This window comes from Diadema antillarum, unplaced genomic scaffold (assembly GCF_040938485.1).
Source record: "Diadema antillarum isolate AM-2024a unplaced genomic scaffold, OU_Dant_1.0 seq00000007_RagTag, whole genome shotgun sequence".
Lineage (NCBI taxonomy): Eukaryota > Metazoa > Echinodermata > Echinoidea > Diadematoida > Diadematidae > Diadema > Diadema antillarum.
In genome coordinates, this window is record NW_027271129.1 from 503794 (window position 1) to 521058 (window position 17265).

The window sequence follows — 17265 nt, forward strand, 5'->3', positions numbered from 1 at the left end:
AAATGTGAGGAGCAAACTCTAAGTCAAATACCAAGGAGAGTTTGTGCAAAGTCACATAAAGCTTCCAAATTTCTTCACATATTATTGAAAAATAGTAATTTGGGGGCTGTCCACAATTGTGCATTAGATATCTCGATTGATATAACTTTGGGACAATTTCACATGGCTGAAGAGCAAGTCTCAGATTTATTGAAACCTAAAGGGTGCCTAAAAATGTCCGCAGATTATAAAAATGTCAACAGATTATAAAAATGTCAACCGTGAGTCCCTGTAGCGTATTCAAAGAGAGGCATAAGTCCCTGTTGTGTATTCATAGGGAGGCAGAATTCACTCCATCTCGTGACGATTCATGCAGCATTTTGCTTACTAAATGGCTGCCGTAAAGCTCGCGCAACTATTGGTAGCAATACAGTAGCCACTTGGAACCTAATCCGCGCAGCGCGGAACCCTAAATTGACAGTCCCTGACGAAGATCACGTGCACGCGGCAGGTTAAGCAACGCTATTACAACGTAGTAGCCTGTACGTACAAAATCCGCCGCTGTACAGTATCTGCCGTAACTAATCGCGGCAGATTTCAGCCCATGTCGGAACGATAACTGCCGATTGAAACGATAACTGCCGGCGGATACTGTTTTAGAACAAAAAACGCCGCGGAACGCTATCTGCCGCTACACCGGCCACCACCAGCATACTATCGCTACATTTTTTGTATATTCTGCTGCTACACTAGCCCACCGACAAAAGTAGAAACGCACGCAGTTCATCACGTCCACCAAGGTGACCACTTGCTGTTTTACAGTTCGGAGCGTTAGATCTAACTTTGGATACTTTTTCTAGCATAATGAAAGAGCACTTGACTAGGGTCTATACCGCTTCTGGAAAGCAGGGGGAATAGTTGACCGAAAGATCGGTCTGTATCTGTCCGTCGGGGAATGTTCCGCGGAGACTCCGTCTGGCTTCACGGATCCCCTCGGGGACAGCGTTAATGGCAAAATATAAGAGTCCTCCGGACAGACGGATCTTTCTGTCTAGGGGAATAGAGTGTCTAACGTTAGTTATAACCCCGGGGCGCTTCAAGTTCTTGTAATCAGTAATGTAGGCCTACTAACGTATACACAGACTCACATAATTATCCTGTGGCCCGAACTGTCGCAGTACTCCAGTACAAGGCACTAGCGTTTAATAGTCTAAAGCTAGGTTAGGCCTATTTTGAATTTACCTTGATTTACCTTGATTTACCTTGATGTTGGGCATAAAGTATACTGGACTTATTTGCCCCTCTGCATCCTCTTGAAACTTGCTGCAATTGTTATTTGCTCTACTATTCGCATGCGTAGGGCAGGAGCATCATGGGAATATAATAACCACAAGATTTGATTTGAAGGTGTTGATGCTGCTGCTATTGATGACTTCAGATCAGTTCGGGAAACCCACTCACAAGGGGGGCCCCTCCTTATAAGTAACCCGTCCCCCTTATAAGTAACCCCGTCCCCCTTATAAGTAACCCCCGGGGCACCCCTTATAAGGAGTCTCCACGCTTTTTTGCAATGCAACGCAAAAATGAAAGGACTGCGGCAATTCGCTTGATTATGTCCATAAAGCTTCACAAGTTTCCTAGTTACTCACGAAATTTGAGCAAAATCGGTTTGAGGCATCATATCTAAAATCATGGATTTAAATGCGATGTCAAACGACCCATGCGAATGCTGAAATGCGAGCGATTACTGGCGTGAGTGTCGCCAGGCGCGGCGGCGCGGCAATGCTGGAGTGCAGACGTGGCGACTGAGTACAGTACTCGGTCGCCACGTCTGCACTCAAGCATTGCCGCGCCGCCGCGCCTGGCGACACTCACGCCAGTAATCGCTCGCATTTCAGCATTCGCATGGGTCGCTTGACATCGCATTTAAATCCATGATTTTAGATATGATGCCTCAAACCGATTTTGCTCAAATTTCGTGAGTAACTAGGAAACTTGTGAAGCTTTATGGACATAATCAAGCGAATTGCCGCAGTCCTTTCATTTTCGCGTTGCATTGCAAAAAAGCGTGGAGACTCCTTATAAGGGGTGCCCCGGGAGTTACTTATAAGGGGGACGGGGTTACTTATAAGGGGGACGGGTTACTTATAAGGAGGGGCCCCCCTTGTGAGTGGGTTTCCCGAACTGAGATGGTAGGCTGTTCCATAAATTGACTACTTGGTGTGAGAAATTCCTTTGTCTTACATTTTTATTTTGAGTTTGCGTAGGGTTTTCTGAGCTTGAGTGAGTGACCTCTTGTCCTGGAATGTGTATATTGCTGGAAGAAATCTGAGCTATGCAGGTCGTCTAGGCCATTCAGGATCTTATATGTCTGGATCATATCTGACGTCGCGGGGCGCTGTAACACAGTAACAGCGCCCCGAAGCAACCCATGCAATTTTAGGAAGCACTCAAATGCACTGCAACACGTAAACAACTCACCGCTCAAAAGGACACTTGGATTCGCAACGAAAAGCCACATGATATAAAACCATTATTGTTGAACAATAGAAACGACTATGTATTTCTCACCATTACCTCCGAAAACAAGATAAATAGTCATCTTTGAGACCGTCTAGTCGAGATACTGTCCGTTCGCCGTTTTGAACGTATCACGCAAATATACTGATCTGCGCATGCGCAAATGAATATTCATATTTTACGTCATCTGCCATATGTACAATGTTGCTCGTATTTGGTTCTCGGTCTCATTTAATAAAGGACACTTGTTCGTACCAATACGATAGGTATCATGGAGTTCAAAGATGCTCTAAGTGAAGTAGAGGAGGATGCAAAAAGAATTAAGTTCAAAGTGGAGCAAATAGAAATTATCAAGAACGCAGTGAAACAGAATGACACCTTCCTAATGTTGCCAACTGAGTTTGGCAAGAGTGCTTGCTTTGGTTTCATCACCAAATCTTGGAAGTTGGATAAAGCAGGGCTGCACACTAACCCATTTTTTTTTTTTTTCTGCCGGTCCAACCTGTCTCTGTCGGATCAGTAAATATCCATTTTTCCTCCCCATTTTTGTACTGGTCGGAACAGAAAATTTACTGGTCAACAACAACCTGAAAAAGCATTAACTGGCTTGCAAATTTATTTTCATGTTTTTGTCGACAATAATATTACCTCCCCCCCCCCAAAAAAAAAAAAATACATTTTGCAAATAAACATTTTGTAAACTCAAGTGCCTTGTTTACGGATCATTTTCTTGAGAAGGAACAAAAAGGAATCATTTGTGAATTGATTTGTTGATACGAAAAGGAAGTAAAAAAAAAGAAAAAAAGAAGGGACTGAAATGCGGTTTTTAACTTTCCTCCGAAAATTTCTTCCCGTATCTTGGCGTTCTTGAAAGTACACTGCAGGGTCGAATTTGTAATGCTTTGTACTCCTATCTCTTCTTCGTGTATAGAACCATTTTAAAAGAATTGAATGTTTGTGAATCAAAGTGTTAAATGATTATGAACAAAATCAGATTGTATCAAATGCGTTTGTGACTTTTTGTCAACATCGGCGCACGTAGAGTAACACGCGTTACTTAAGTTCTGCGCTTTTCACATTTTTGGTGCTCAGCTGGATTGTAATGATTATCTGAATTATTTTTGCTGTATAGTATTTTCTGATGCACGTGCCAGAAGGGGTTCTTTATTTTTCTCCCGATAATCTTTTCGCATTTGTGCATGCGCTCTTGAAAGGTATATACGGCAGCATACGGCATCAGGGTCAAATTCACGATTCTTTTTGCGCTTATTTCTAACTCAAATATCAGCGGGATTGTGACGATTTCATGAACTTTACTTCGGATCACTGTTCGGATGTAATCTGTTGTGATGAACACACCAGAATTGTTGACAATGCACCCTTTATTTTGCTCCGGTAATCTTTTCGCATTTCGTAAATGCGTCCACTCGGATTAGAAGAAATGATACGGCCGAATTCATGATTCTTTTTGCACCTCTTGTTCTCCTCAAACTTCAACGGGATTGTGATGATTTCATGAATCATTTCGGCTGTAATTTTTATAATGCACGCGCCAAAAGAGGTTTAAAATGTGTCTTATTTTTCTCCCGAATTTGTGCATGCGGTATGCTATTTTGAAAGATACACAGCATGCAGGGCCAAATTCACGATCCTTTTTGCGCCTATTGTTTCCTCAAATTTCAACGGGATTGCCATGATTTCATGGATTATCATTCGGCTATAATCTTAATGATTCACGTGCCAAGAGGGGTTGAAAATGTGTTCTTTATTTTTCCCCGATAAAATCTTCGAATTTCGTAAATGCGTTCTTGAAAGATCATAACACGGCCGAATTCATGATCCTGTTTGCGCCTATCAATTTAATATCAGCGGGATTGTGACGATTTCATGAATTCCTACGGCTGTAATCTTTTACTTTGCACACACCAAAAGGGGTTGAAAATGTGTCCTTTTATACTTTTTATCGATATTCTCTCCCACATTTCGTAAATGCGCGTCCTCTCGGATTAGAAGGTATTCACGGCCGAATTTATGATTCGTTTTGCGCCTATATTGTCTCCTCAAACTTTAACGGCATCGCGGTGATTTTATGAATTATTTCGGCTCTAATCTTTTGTGATGCACACACCAGAAGGGTTGAAAAAACATTCTTTATTTTTCTCCCGAAAATCTCTTCGGAATTATTCATGCGTTTTTTGAAAGACAGTATTCAGGGCCGAATTCGATATCCTTCTTGCGCCTATCGTTTCCTCAAATTTCAACGGGATTGCCATGATTTGATATTCGGCTGTAATCTTTATGATGCACCACCAGAAGGGGTTGAAAATGTGTCTTTTATTTTTCCCCCAATAATCTCTTACCACTATTCGAATATCACGATTTTTTTGCGCCTATTTCTATACCTCAGATATCAGCAGGATTGCGATGATTTCGTGAATTCTTTCGGCTGTAATCTGTTGTGATGCACGCACAAGAAGGATTGAAAGTACATAGTTTTTTTTCCCGATAATTTCTTCGCATTTGTGCATGCGTTTTTGATAACCAACATGGCATGCAGGACCGAATTCAAAATCCTTTTCGCGCCTACTGTTTCCGCAAATTTCAACGGGACTGCGATGATTTTATGATTTTTTTTATATTTTTTTTTCTCGTCACATTTTGTGCATGCGTTCTTGAAAGGTAAACAACAGGACAAATTTCGTTATCCCTTTTGTGCCTATCTTCATTATGAGACCATTCTGAAGGAATGAAATGAAAACAAACGCAATCAGATCTTTATACTGCTGTAATATTTCAATTTTTCTAAAAATCTGCACAAGTAAACTCGTTCTATCATGTCATCTGCCACGCTGCTGCAAAGCCGGGATCGGATCATGGGTTAAAAAAAGGCATGAGTGAAATGACCACAGAAATGCGTGCGCCTCTACGAATACATACTCCTTGTCTGATGGCATGACCGCCGATCGCAAGCAAACGAACGATGTAAACGCGTTGGGGAATACCGGCATGCATTTCAGCAGTATTGTACATACACGTATGTATAAGGCTTAAAAGGGTATTGATCAAGCAAGACAACATTAAAAAAAAAAAAGCCATGGGGAGCAATGGAATACAATCCCAATGACCATGTGGATGGATCTGAAAGGGTTAATTTCTAGTTTTTCATTAACCAATCCATTATGCCTTTAAGATGAAAGCCAATCTAAAATTTTATCAATTTCACGACAATGATTTAAAAAAAATCCAGCAGAACAGTGCAAGAATGATAAAAATCGGATAAAAAATAAGGAAGTTATGACATTTGAAATTTCAAAAATTTTCAGAAGACACTTCTTGTCCCATTGCTATGAATGACTGAATGAATGAATGAATGAATGAATGAAAATGAATGAATACTCAAGAGTCAATTTTATTTATCTGTATGTCACAGTACATAGAAATTTAGCTTCCAATTCTTCCAACTTGTTACACACAATAATTATGAAACACACACGCACGCGGACACACACACACACATACACACAATCAAACAGAAAGTGACAAGCCTGACAGAAAAAGAAAGACAGGAAGGATCTCCTCTCATGCGATAGAAGTCTTGGGGGGGGGGGAAGGTCTCTCAATAAATAATCAAACAATTCTCAACTATTGGAAATAAACAAAACATGTATGTAACAGAAGTGTATTCAATTCAAATCACAGTAGAAAATGAACATGAAGCAAAAATGAATATGAGTCCCCAAGAAGCAGAGCTTGTGAGTGGAGCCCATTGTGAATGTACAACATTTAATAAAACTATAATGTACAGTGTGAAAGGAAACTTGATCTACATAGATGAGACATCTGGGGCATTTCTCTGCAGACTGGGGAAAAAAATAAAAAACAAAACAAAACATACCCTCTATCATGAAAATCACCTATTATTTTCTTAATCCTTCACATCTCCAGATGTTCATTATGTGTGCACTTCCTTTATTGCAAATAAATAATGAACCACACATTCGAAATGCGCTTTAAAAACGAAATAAATAAGTGCCGGTAGGCCCGATAGTAAATCATCGCCCAGCATGCATTCTATTTGTTACGTCTCATGAATATTCATTTCAGTTCTCAGCGAGCCGTCCGGTTTTTTTCCACACGCATACATTGCGTATTACAGTATGTGCTACGTTTTATCCATATTAGCGCATGCGCTGTGTAAGTCATACTACAATACGAAATGCGGTAGGACTATAAAAACCTCGGATAAACTCTTTCACAGGGCTCTCAAAACAGATCATATTGTAAATCGACTTCTCCTGCCGTGATTGTAAGTATCTTATCTAAGAGTAAGGCCACTAATTTCGGTATAAAACCCTCTATTTTGGTCTCTGGTCACGTAAATGCTTAGCCATATCAGGTGCTTCCGTGACAGGATAGGTTTGCTGTGCGACCCCTTTACGGTACGTATTTGTCCGTATGGGGTCGCTGCTGCGGTTAATCTGCTCTGTGTCTCCTATATGACAATGTTGGGAGACCCAGTCTCCTCAGTCGTTCTGTGTAGCTCAGATCTCTCAGACCAGGTAGCAGCTTTGTTGCTCTTCTCTGTACTTTTTCCAGTTTGTCAATGTCCCTCTTCAGGCATGGAAGCCATACACTACTGCAATATTCCAGGGATGGTCGAATGATTGACTTGTATAATTGAACTAAACCTCTAGCATCCATATTAGAAAAGGACCTCCTGATTAATCCCAACAGTCTATTTGCCTTGGCGCATACTCTGTTGACATGGTTAGAGAATTGCAGGCTGCTGTCGAATATTACTCCAAGGTCATTCTCATGAGTAACTGTCAAAAGTTCATGATGTATCGTCAGGGTTTAGGTAATAACTCAATCCAGGATTTCTCTTTCCAAAATACATTACTTTACATTTCTTTTGATTGAAGGATAACTGCCAGTCTTTGGCCCATGTTGTGAGTTTATACAGATCCTCCTGCAGATTGTATTATCAGACTCTTGAAAGGGAATAAATCGCTACCCTTAACATATGGGCAATGCAATAATTTGAAAAGTAGGCCTAACCCAAGGTCTAGACCTATCTCTGTAACGTTAAGTCTGTTTCTATATGGGCTACGTACAGACAGAGACAAATTTATTAAATGTCTTGGGGCTATCATTGACATTAATATCAACTGCTAACGGAACTCGTCAAGCTCTCTTAATGTTAGAAACCTAACGGTTAACTTGTTACAAGTTAGTCTTTCAATTCATTTGAGTGGTCAGGTAATTTAGATCTATTTTGATGCAATTGAAGTACATTTAGAGCTTGAATCTATAGAGTCTAGGCATTCTTTTCTTCAACAAACCCGTTTGGGGGCAATATTTTGGATAGGCAGTCCTACCCATAGGAAAGAAATCAGCCTGCCGCATACTGCTGCGGATGCCTTGCCGCAGATCTGCCGCAGACAGGCATCATTTTCACATGCAAATTAGCTGCTGCCGTAGACTCTTCCAGGCCACTGAGGGAGACTGGAGAGTCTGCGGCAGATCTATGCGGCAGACTGTTAATGATGAATATTCATATAAGTACGATTTCAGGAAGAGCTTGTGGTAGATCTGGGGCAAGATTTCTACAGGTATGCAGTAAGTAAGCGGCATATAGGCTGGGGCAAGTCAGCGGCAAGTCTGCAGCAGACGCCTATTAAATATACAGATCTAGTAAATGACCTAACCTACGTACATCGGCAAGTATGCACGAATTATCAGGGCTGCTGCAAGTAAGCGGCAGGTGTGCAGCAGTCTAATGCTTTAACTCAGCTATAGTTCTACATGTATACAATTGCAATGCATCACATGATTTATATACCCACAAAAAATTGTTATGTTTTATGGCACGGTTACTAAACTATCTGTGGCAGATCTGCGGCCGATCTGCAGCAGGCTGTTAATGATGAATATTCATAAGTACAATTTCAGGAAGAGGTTGTGGCAGATCTGCGGCAAGATTTCTACACATGCAGGTATGCAGTATGCGAGAAGTCTGCCGCAAGTTCCTCTCTGTGGCAGCCTTCCCGCAGATCTGCCACAGACTGTTCCTGCCACATACTAACAGTTAGTATGCGGCAGGTCTGCAGCAAAGCTTGGTTCTGCCGCATACTCCCGCTTACTCTTGCCGCAGACTAAAAAGTATGCTGCAGACCTGCGTCAAGTCTGCCGGAGATCTGCGGCAGACTTTTCTTTTTCTTATGGGTAGTGATATATTTTTGACCCTCCTTTAAGGCTCAAGGGCAAGGCCTCATTAGGCCTATTCCATAGGCCTATTCATCAACACTTCAGAATTTATTTCAGGGTTGGGGCCTACCTAACTGCGACAGCCACCACACGCAGTGTGGCGGCTGCGCCGTGCTCCCATAAAAGATCTTCATGTTGAACAAAAGGGTGCCTTTGCGGCGCTATATTTCCTTAATTTTTCAACAGAAACTACTAGGAATACTTACATGGGTCGATGAAACCTAAATGACTATCATCGGCGACTGTTTGATGCATTTCATTGCTTGTGATGCACAAAATGATGTCTTATAAGCAGCTCACCGATGTTCACAGAATTCACAATCACTTGCACAAGCGCACAGAATACTTGAACTATAACATAAGCGAAACTGCGGGGAAGCCGCCAGGACCGCGCCTGGCGGCGCGGTCTCCGGGGCTAGGGCCTACCTAGACAGAAAGATCCGTCTGTCCGGAGGACTCTTTTATATTTCGCCATTAACGCTGTCCTCCATAGACAGAGGGGATCGTGAAGCCAGACGCAGTCTCCGCGGAACATTCCGCGACGGACAGATACAGATCGATCTTTCGGTCAAGGGCCTACCGGTAGGCCTTAGTTTGTGGTTAAGAATGGACAAACCCCCTCCCCCCCCCCCCCCCCCCACTAATATAGCCTTGCAGAGACTCCAACCCCAAGCACCTTCTGATCTAGAGATTCTCCAGCCTGAAACCCCTAGCAAACGGGAGACTCCAACTTGATGTGCGCGAAGTGCATATCACAGGGTTCAGGGCCCTGGAAGCTCTAACGTTAGGGTTCTAGATGCTCTCTCGTGCTATCTAAGGCCTATTTTTAAACATACGATGGCAATAAGAAATCATTTCAAGCGGGAGACACAGAGCCAGGGCGGGAGAACGGGAGATTTTGCAAAAATGAGCTTTCGGCAGGAGATCTCCCGTCGAAAGCAGGAGAGTTGGAGTCTCTGGCCTTGTCTGAGATAACTGTGATGAAGTAGCCTAAGTATGAATATCGGGACTTTAAATTAAAAGTTGTCCATAATGCTGCATACACATTGTATTTGTGAACTGGTCTAGACTCTAGCTAACAGAATAGACTTAGGCCCTAATTGATAATTCTAGTTACCGGTAACTCAGAGTAAATGCTGGATCTGTTGTACACAATCGATCTACATCTTTACAGGACCTGAGCTGTCATATCAGAAGAAAAATTGTATTACGTAATGCTGCAATTCATAACTTTTTATCCACATGGAGGTATACATAATCATGTCCAGAAAATGTAATGTCCATGATGGCAAGCATTTTGTGTAATACCAAATGATTTAGTGTTACTGTTAGAGTCTATATTAACTACTCAAATTCAGGATGATCGGGTTAGAATATTAAAATCATAAATGGATTCAGAATGACCATGCTGAGTTGTTGGAATAAGCCCACAAAGTCACAAAAATTTTCTGAATGTAATGTTCGAAACGCTGGAATTGCCCATAGGGTGATATGTCAGTACCCGGTATCAAGTTGATGGAATGTGTAATTTTCATGAAAAATGAATTTTTGCCTTGGGGAATTCCCTTTGTATTTTCTATATATTGTTGTCCACACATGACGCCATAAACCTTTAGTGGTCTCCTCATCCAGTGGATTAATTCCAACACCAAAAACTTTAAAAATGTATAATTTTTGCATCGATTGTGTGATTTTCCTCACACTTTCACTGATGTGTTCTACTATTGTACTAATGTTGCTGCTTTCACTCAATCCACATTTGTCTGTGGCTTTTGGTTTCCTTTTACAAGGATCCCAGAACTCCCAATTTAAAAGAAAGAAAAGAGATGTTTATTAAAACTGGAAATACTCTGTGATGAAATACAATAGTCAGTGCACTTTCAAAGTTAATCGTAGTTGATCCAGGTGTTGGGCTGGGATCGAATGGGTGGGCGGTGGGGGGGGTAGGGGGGGGGGGGGGGGGGGGGGGGGGGGGGGGGGGGGGGCTGGTAGTTAATACATTGAAGTCTTTTTCGTCTTTTTCTTTCTTTCTTTTTTTGACTGCAAGTCAAATTTTCTAAATACAGTGTACTTGGGAGGTACATGTATTTTACCAGTGTGATGGAACATGCAAATCGACACCATAGCTCCACAGAAGCCCTCAAAGCTGCGTAGTCGCCAAGTATGCATGGAGGGTAAACTTTCAATACCAGGTACTGTACTCTGGTAAGCATGAGACCTCCCGGATCTCTTGTCTCATGATGGCCCTGATTTGTATGCATTAGTGCAAGATGTATTCACCATAGTGACATGCCATTGCATTTGTGTTTGCTATTTCATACAGGAGATTTCATGTTTGCTGTCCTATTTACTTCTCTGAGAAAGCAGTGAAAGGTTGGACAATGTACGAGTCATCAAATCAGAAAGAGACTAGCCTTGGATCACCAAACATCAAATGCACAGTGCTCAAACAAGAGGTAAAAATTTGAGACTTGTTAGAAGAATATTGCAGCTGCAAGATTCTGAAGGTCACACATAATTTGCCAAGGATTTTTTTTTTTTTTTTGGGGGGGGGGTGACAGTGGGTGAGTGTGGGGGAGAGGGCATTGCCTTTAAAGGAAAGTTGGCTTAAGCACCATGTGCCCAAAAATGTTACTTTTCCTATATGAAATGGTTTTGCAGGGAGGAAAAAGGAGTCCCAGCCATAAATGCATACCCGGTATCAGACAGTGTCTGGGCTGGAGAAACACAGTCGGGGGGAGTAATTCCTTGCCTTCTTTCCATCTGGGCATGGCATCTGCCAATGCACTTTCTAGAAGGGCAGTGTGTTTAATAGTTCAAAGCCCCCCCCCCCCCCCCCCCCCCCCCCCCCGTGTAACTCACAAATAATACATACACTAACCAAATTTTTCAGGAATTCTCAGAGACAGAGGATACAAAGTTGTGTTATAGATGTTGCCAATTATCCCACTGAAGAAGGGGGGGGGGGGCACAGAGGCTGTAAACTGTATTAACTTCAAAGATATCCTGATCCAGAGATAAAACGAAGAGCATGTTGCAGTGAGATACTTATGAGCCAGTTACTTGTTCATACATTGTGCAAAACAATGGTAGTGGTGGCACAGTTTGACACCTGAGATGCCCCCACAAGCACTCGGCTTCTTACCCAAATATATTATCTTTCCATGCCAGCGCTGAAAAGTGCGAAAGGGTGGCCGGGTGCTGGGGGAAGCCGAGTGCTTGTGGATTTGGCTGAATTCAAGCCCCCTCTTTTGCGAAATCTTGGATCAGCACCCGCACCAGTTAGGCAAATTCATAGATATCTTAATAATTAATTTATGATCTTTATAATGCTTGCATTTCTTGGTAGTATTCATCCATCTGAACATAATCACACAGGTCAGACAGCTCAGATTTAGAATTTTGAAGATCCATCAGCCACATTGTTAAATCGTCTCTAAATTTTTGGTGACTACTTAGAGACACCGTAATTTCACAGTTAATAAACGTCTCAGAGTCATAGGCTAGTGGAGACACCTCTGCAACTAGCAAATTTTGCAGTCTCCAACTAGTATCAAGCCCGGTGAGATACCCCTTAACTCTTTCATAAACCAACACAGCAATATTCTCAGTTCTCACTGTAATTACAGTACTCTCTGCATAATCGGGTAGGCTCGGTCAGAGCATTTCTTACCCGATTAAGCGGAGTACCCGATTAACAGAAGAATCCTTTTCATTCACAATTGACACACAGAATGTGTATTTACATGCATTGTATACTGCACCAAACACACTATTAGATATGCTTAACACCCGTGCTTGCATGGCACGTTATAAATACCTTACACTTGCTTCAGAACACTTCGTCGTTTGACTATAGACTCCTCGCTAACACGCAGACGTTTTCCGAAATGAACACGTCTCTTTGCGTGCACAAGTCACGTTGAACGTCGGGTTACTTTTCGAGAAGTGACTGAGGAACAGCAAAATTAAATGGAGCTGGCCAGATGGTGCATGGCCTGATTTTCGTTGCAAGCTTCTCGTATTGTGAATGTTGTTGCGGAGCAAGGCAGGAGCGCAAATGTGTTCAACTCACGTCTGCCTATGCAGTTGTGAGTGCCAGTTACATTTGTAATGTTTTCGTGTGGCAAGTCGGTATGTGTACAAGTGTTTGCATGCTTAATTACTCCCAAAATGATTGGTCTTCTTTGCAAATTAAGCAGAAAATGTGATTAGCGGTGAAAAATTTGACATGCATGATTTCTTAAAGTGTTATACAACCACCGATAAAATGTGGGTAGAAATTAGATTAGAAGAAAAATTTTTACCCGTTTATGCGGAGAGGCCACCCAATTATCAGAAAAATTTTTATGTGCATTGGAACTGACTCTGACAATACTACCCAATTAAACGGAGTACCCGCTTAAGCGATACGGGATTACGCGGAGAGTACTGTACTTGATTAAAAGTGCGGGCTTTATTCCTAAACCACTCATAAACTCACGTCACTGCCAATCATGCCTTGGAGTAACCTCGCTATTTTCTTGCTAAATTTAGCATCTCAATGAGCCCAACAGGTCGTCTCATTCACAATGATAACAGACAATGACAATCACAGCATCCGCCCTTCCCACTCTCTCTTCCATTTGCAGCAAAGAGCTAGGAGCACAACGTTGCGGAATACTGTCCACATTCCACACATTGTGAATGCTACTGGTTCTATGGCAAGCCGAATTCTCGCTGGTTTCGGTATCTCAGAAAATGATCAAATTTTGAAAATTGCAAGGGTTCACAAAAATGGTCCTAAAATCATAACACAATAACCAAAGTAAAAGAACTTGGTGTCACTCTCTTGGAAACAGAATGGCCTTTCCAATAGTATGAAAAATAATGAATATTTGCGACAATATTGCTGAAATTAAAGATCTTAGGTGTTCCATTCTTTCTGGGCCACCCTGTATATAGGAAGCATATGTCTTAGGTCATGAGACATGCATTCCTTACCACAACCAGTGGGTGAAGGCTGTATCTACTTTGGAATTGACGTTGGGAATATGAATGTTACCACAAATAGTGCCTGTGTACTGGCACTTGCTGTTTTATAGTGTATTGTTTGGTAACCATAATCAATAAGAAGTAATGAACATAACCCATTTCCTTCAAGACAAAAAACTCGCGTTGTAGAGTCCTTTTTCACGTGCTTGGAATGATGTTTGACAATTTCTGTTGAGAGAGTGGGAAAGCACCTTTTTTGCCTGCTCAGGGCGGACGTCCACTTGGGCGCGGACAAGCCCCGGAAGGGTTGCGGAAGCAAATTTTGTTATTTCGGCATCCTGTCCGCGGACTGACTGCGGACATTCCTAGGAATCACTCCGGAAGAGCGCGAAATACCTCGGAATATGCTAATCGTAGCCGGGCAGCGCGGAAACATCTAGGATTACACCAGGAATGAACGCGGACAATCAGGATACCTTCCGGACAACACAAGTTAGGCATGCGGACAAACTGCGGACAATACCAGGAAAATGGAAAGGTATAAATTTGGCGCTGACTTTGACTTTTCCTCATTTGACTGCTAGCTGTCATTGATGCTTCTTGTTGTGCTTCCGCAGTAGCGGCTGATATCATATTAATATGATTGGTCAATATTATTTGATAAATGTGACCACCAAAAGTCAAAGAATAGAATTGTCTGCATGTCGGCTGACGACTCATTTTTGTCTCGCCCACCGAAGGTGAAGGCGAGACTAAGGGATCCAAATGGCGTCCGTCCGTCGTCCGTCCGTCGTCCGTCGTCTGTCCGTCGTCCGTCACAAATGTTAAAGTTTACCTGCAAGACTCTCTTATGATGCATAACTTGGCAGCTGTTACAGCAATGGCAGCCACACTTGGGTGATAGAAGCACTAGGGGTATCTTCATGTTATGGTGTTGTCAGAGGTCATGTGATGATGTCAAAGGTCATTTGAGGTCATATATTAAAGAGTATGTGCAAGACTCTCTTTTCTATGTTAAAGTTTACCTGCAAGACTCTCTTTTGACAAATAACTTCACATAAGTTGCTTGGATTACAACCTAACTTGGGTCATAGATGCACTGGGGGTACCTTCATGTTATGGTGCCGTTGGAGGTCACAGGATAAGGTCAAAGGTCATTTGAGGTCATACGTTAAAGTTTACTTGCAAGACTCTCTTATCACATGTAACTCGACACATGTTGCTACAATGGCAATCAAACTTGGGTGATGGATGCACTGGGGGTACCTTCATGTTATGGTGCCGTAAGAGGTCACATGATAAGGTCAAAGGTCATTTGAGGTCATACGTTAAAGTTTACTTGCAAGACTCTTATCACACTTAACTCAGCACATGTTGCTACAATGGCAATCAAACTTGGGTGATGGTAGATGTCTCTTGGGAAGTTGAAGGTAACCACAAGGTCAAAGGTTACAGACGGGTCAACAAACTTTTAGGGCCCAATGTTAAGTTTTTAGGGCGCATTTCGTTTATGGCTCATAACTTTTGATCCCTTTGTCCGTTTGTGACCAAACTTGGATGGAAGATGTCCCTTGGGGAGGTGAAGGTCGTCACAAGGTCAAAGGTCACAGACAGGGGTCAACAAACTTAGGGCCCAATGTTATGTTTTTAGGGCACGTTTTGATTGTGGCTCATAACTTTTGATCCCTATGTCCGTTTGTGACCAAACTTGGATGGTAGATGTCCCTTGGGGATTTAAAGGTCATCACAAGGTCAAAGGTCACAGAAAGGGGTCAACAAATTTTTAGGGCCCAATGTTAAGTTTTTATGGCGCGTTTCGATTATGGCTCATTACTTTTGATCCCTTTGTCCGTTTGTGACCAAACTTGGATGGTAAATATCCCTTAGGGTGTTGAAGGTCACCACAAGGTCAAAGGTCATAAGCAGGTCAGTTAACTTCTGGGAGTTATAAAAAGTATTAATTCCTTGTACGCGAATGGGCGAGACACAATTTGGCGATTGCCTTGGTTTTTTTTATTTGTCTCATCTGGGAGAACAATTTTTTTCTCTGCCTACAGTCACATGGATGATATTTGCAAACTTTTTGAACCATATATATATAATATACATAAAAATGTAAATGTACATATATATATGTGTATATAATGTTGATAAGGTAGTCCACGTGTGGGCAAGATAGAAAGATAAGTAACAAAACTGCAACAAAGTTCATGCTGTATTCACCAACGATTCATTTCTTCACAAGAAATAAACCGTTGGTGAATACAGCATGAACTTTGTAAAGTTCATGCTGTTTCACCAACGGTATATTTCTTCACAAGAAATAAACCGTTGATGAATACAGCATGAACTTTGTTGCAGTTTTGTTACTTATATATATATATATATATATATATATTCTTTATTCCCTTTTTTTAGACCTGTGCTTTATCCATCGTGAAGCATACATGTTTTGTTTGATACTTCTGTAGAGCATGCCAAAATGATCCTGATCATAAATTTGTTTTTCTTTGTCTCATTTTTACCCTTGTGCATCTCTAACCCTCTCTTATTTTGATCACTTTTGAACATTTTCAAGTCCGAGAAAAATGGGGAAATATTTTTAGCCTACTTTAATTTACTCTTTTTTGGGGGGGGGGTTCAGGTGGGCTGTCAAATTGGACAGTCGAGTTTATTTGCAATTAAAACAAAAAGAGAAGAAAAAATTATAAGGTAATAACAACTACAAAAATCATTCAGGTAAAGAATATTACTTAAATGATTTGTGATGCTTAATGTGTACTTAAATATATACACTCAGCAAAAAAACAAAACAAAAGAAAGACAGAAATTTAACATTTTTTTCCGAGTTCATGATTTATTGCTTTTTCTCTCATTTCACTTGAATTTTGAAGTGACAGAAAATTCTTCATTTCCCTCCATCATCTTTAGCTTTCATTGTTATTTTGGGCTTCAAAGATATTACATTGTAATGAGACCACAGGTATATCTTTGCAATTGAATTCATGCTTTTTAGTGTGATGAATTTGTCTTTTGTTCTAATATGTTGTATCATTAGAAAGCATTTACGTATGAATAACAACTTGTTCATGTTTATATAATACATTAACATTTAGCCAAAAATTCTATGCTTTTTTTTTTTCTGAGTGTACTTCCACCTACTTTTGTGATTTTTCAGCTGGGCTGTCACATAGGACAACCTAGTTTGTTTGCAAATAAAATACGAAAACAACATAAAGGAAAATGTACTACAGTAAATAATAGGAACCAGGAAAGTCACTCAGATGAAAAATAATTTCTGAAAAGATCAAATCAAAACAAACTAACGAGGAAGTTAGGGTGCTGATTTCACTTTCTTTCTGGTTGCTTTTGGCACAGTCTCTACTACCTTCTTCTTTGCCTTCTGGGACTGGAAATTCCTTAGATTTACCTGTTCTTCATCACTAGACGAAAAGTGTGCCTGTGATGGGGATATTTGCATGGGGGCCTCGCCTCCCTTCTTGCTCATTTTGCATGTCATTAGCA

At 41.3% G+C, this 17265-nt stretch overlaps 1 protein-coding gene across 4 annotated transcripts in view; it reads left to right on the forward strand.

The window, feature by feature from the left end:
* Nucleotides 1–561: 561 nt before the first annotated feature.
* LOC139724957 (ADP-sugar pyrophosphatase-like) overlaps nt 562–17265 on the forward strand; it is a 136573-nt gene continuing 119869 nt past the window's right edge. For 2 of the 4 annotated variants that reach the window (XM_071636074.1, XM_071636077.1), the window contains exons 1-2: nt 562–779; nt 11090–11222. In XM_071636074.1, the coding sequence (XP_071492175.1) occupies nt 11148–11222 (75 nt within the window). In that variant the 5' untranslated portion in view covers nt 562–779; nt 11090–11147. Of the gene's footprint in view, nt 780–6109; nt 6806–7924; nt 8112–11089; nt 11223–17265 lie in introns of those variants that run through there. The other 2 variants (XM_071636075.1, XM_071636076.1) reach the window with 2 other exon arrangements.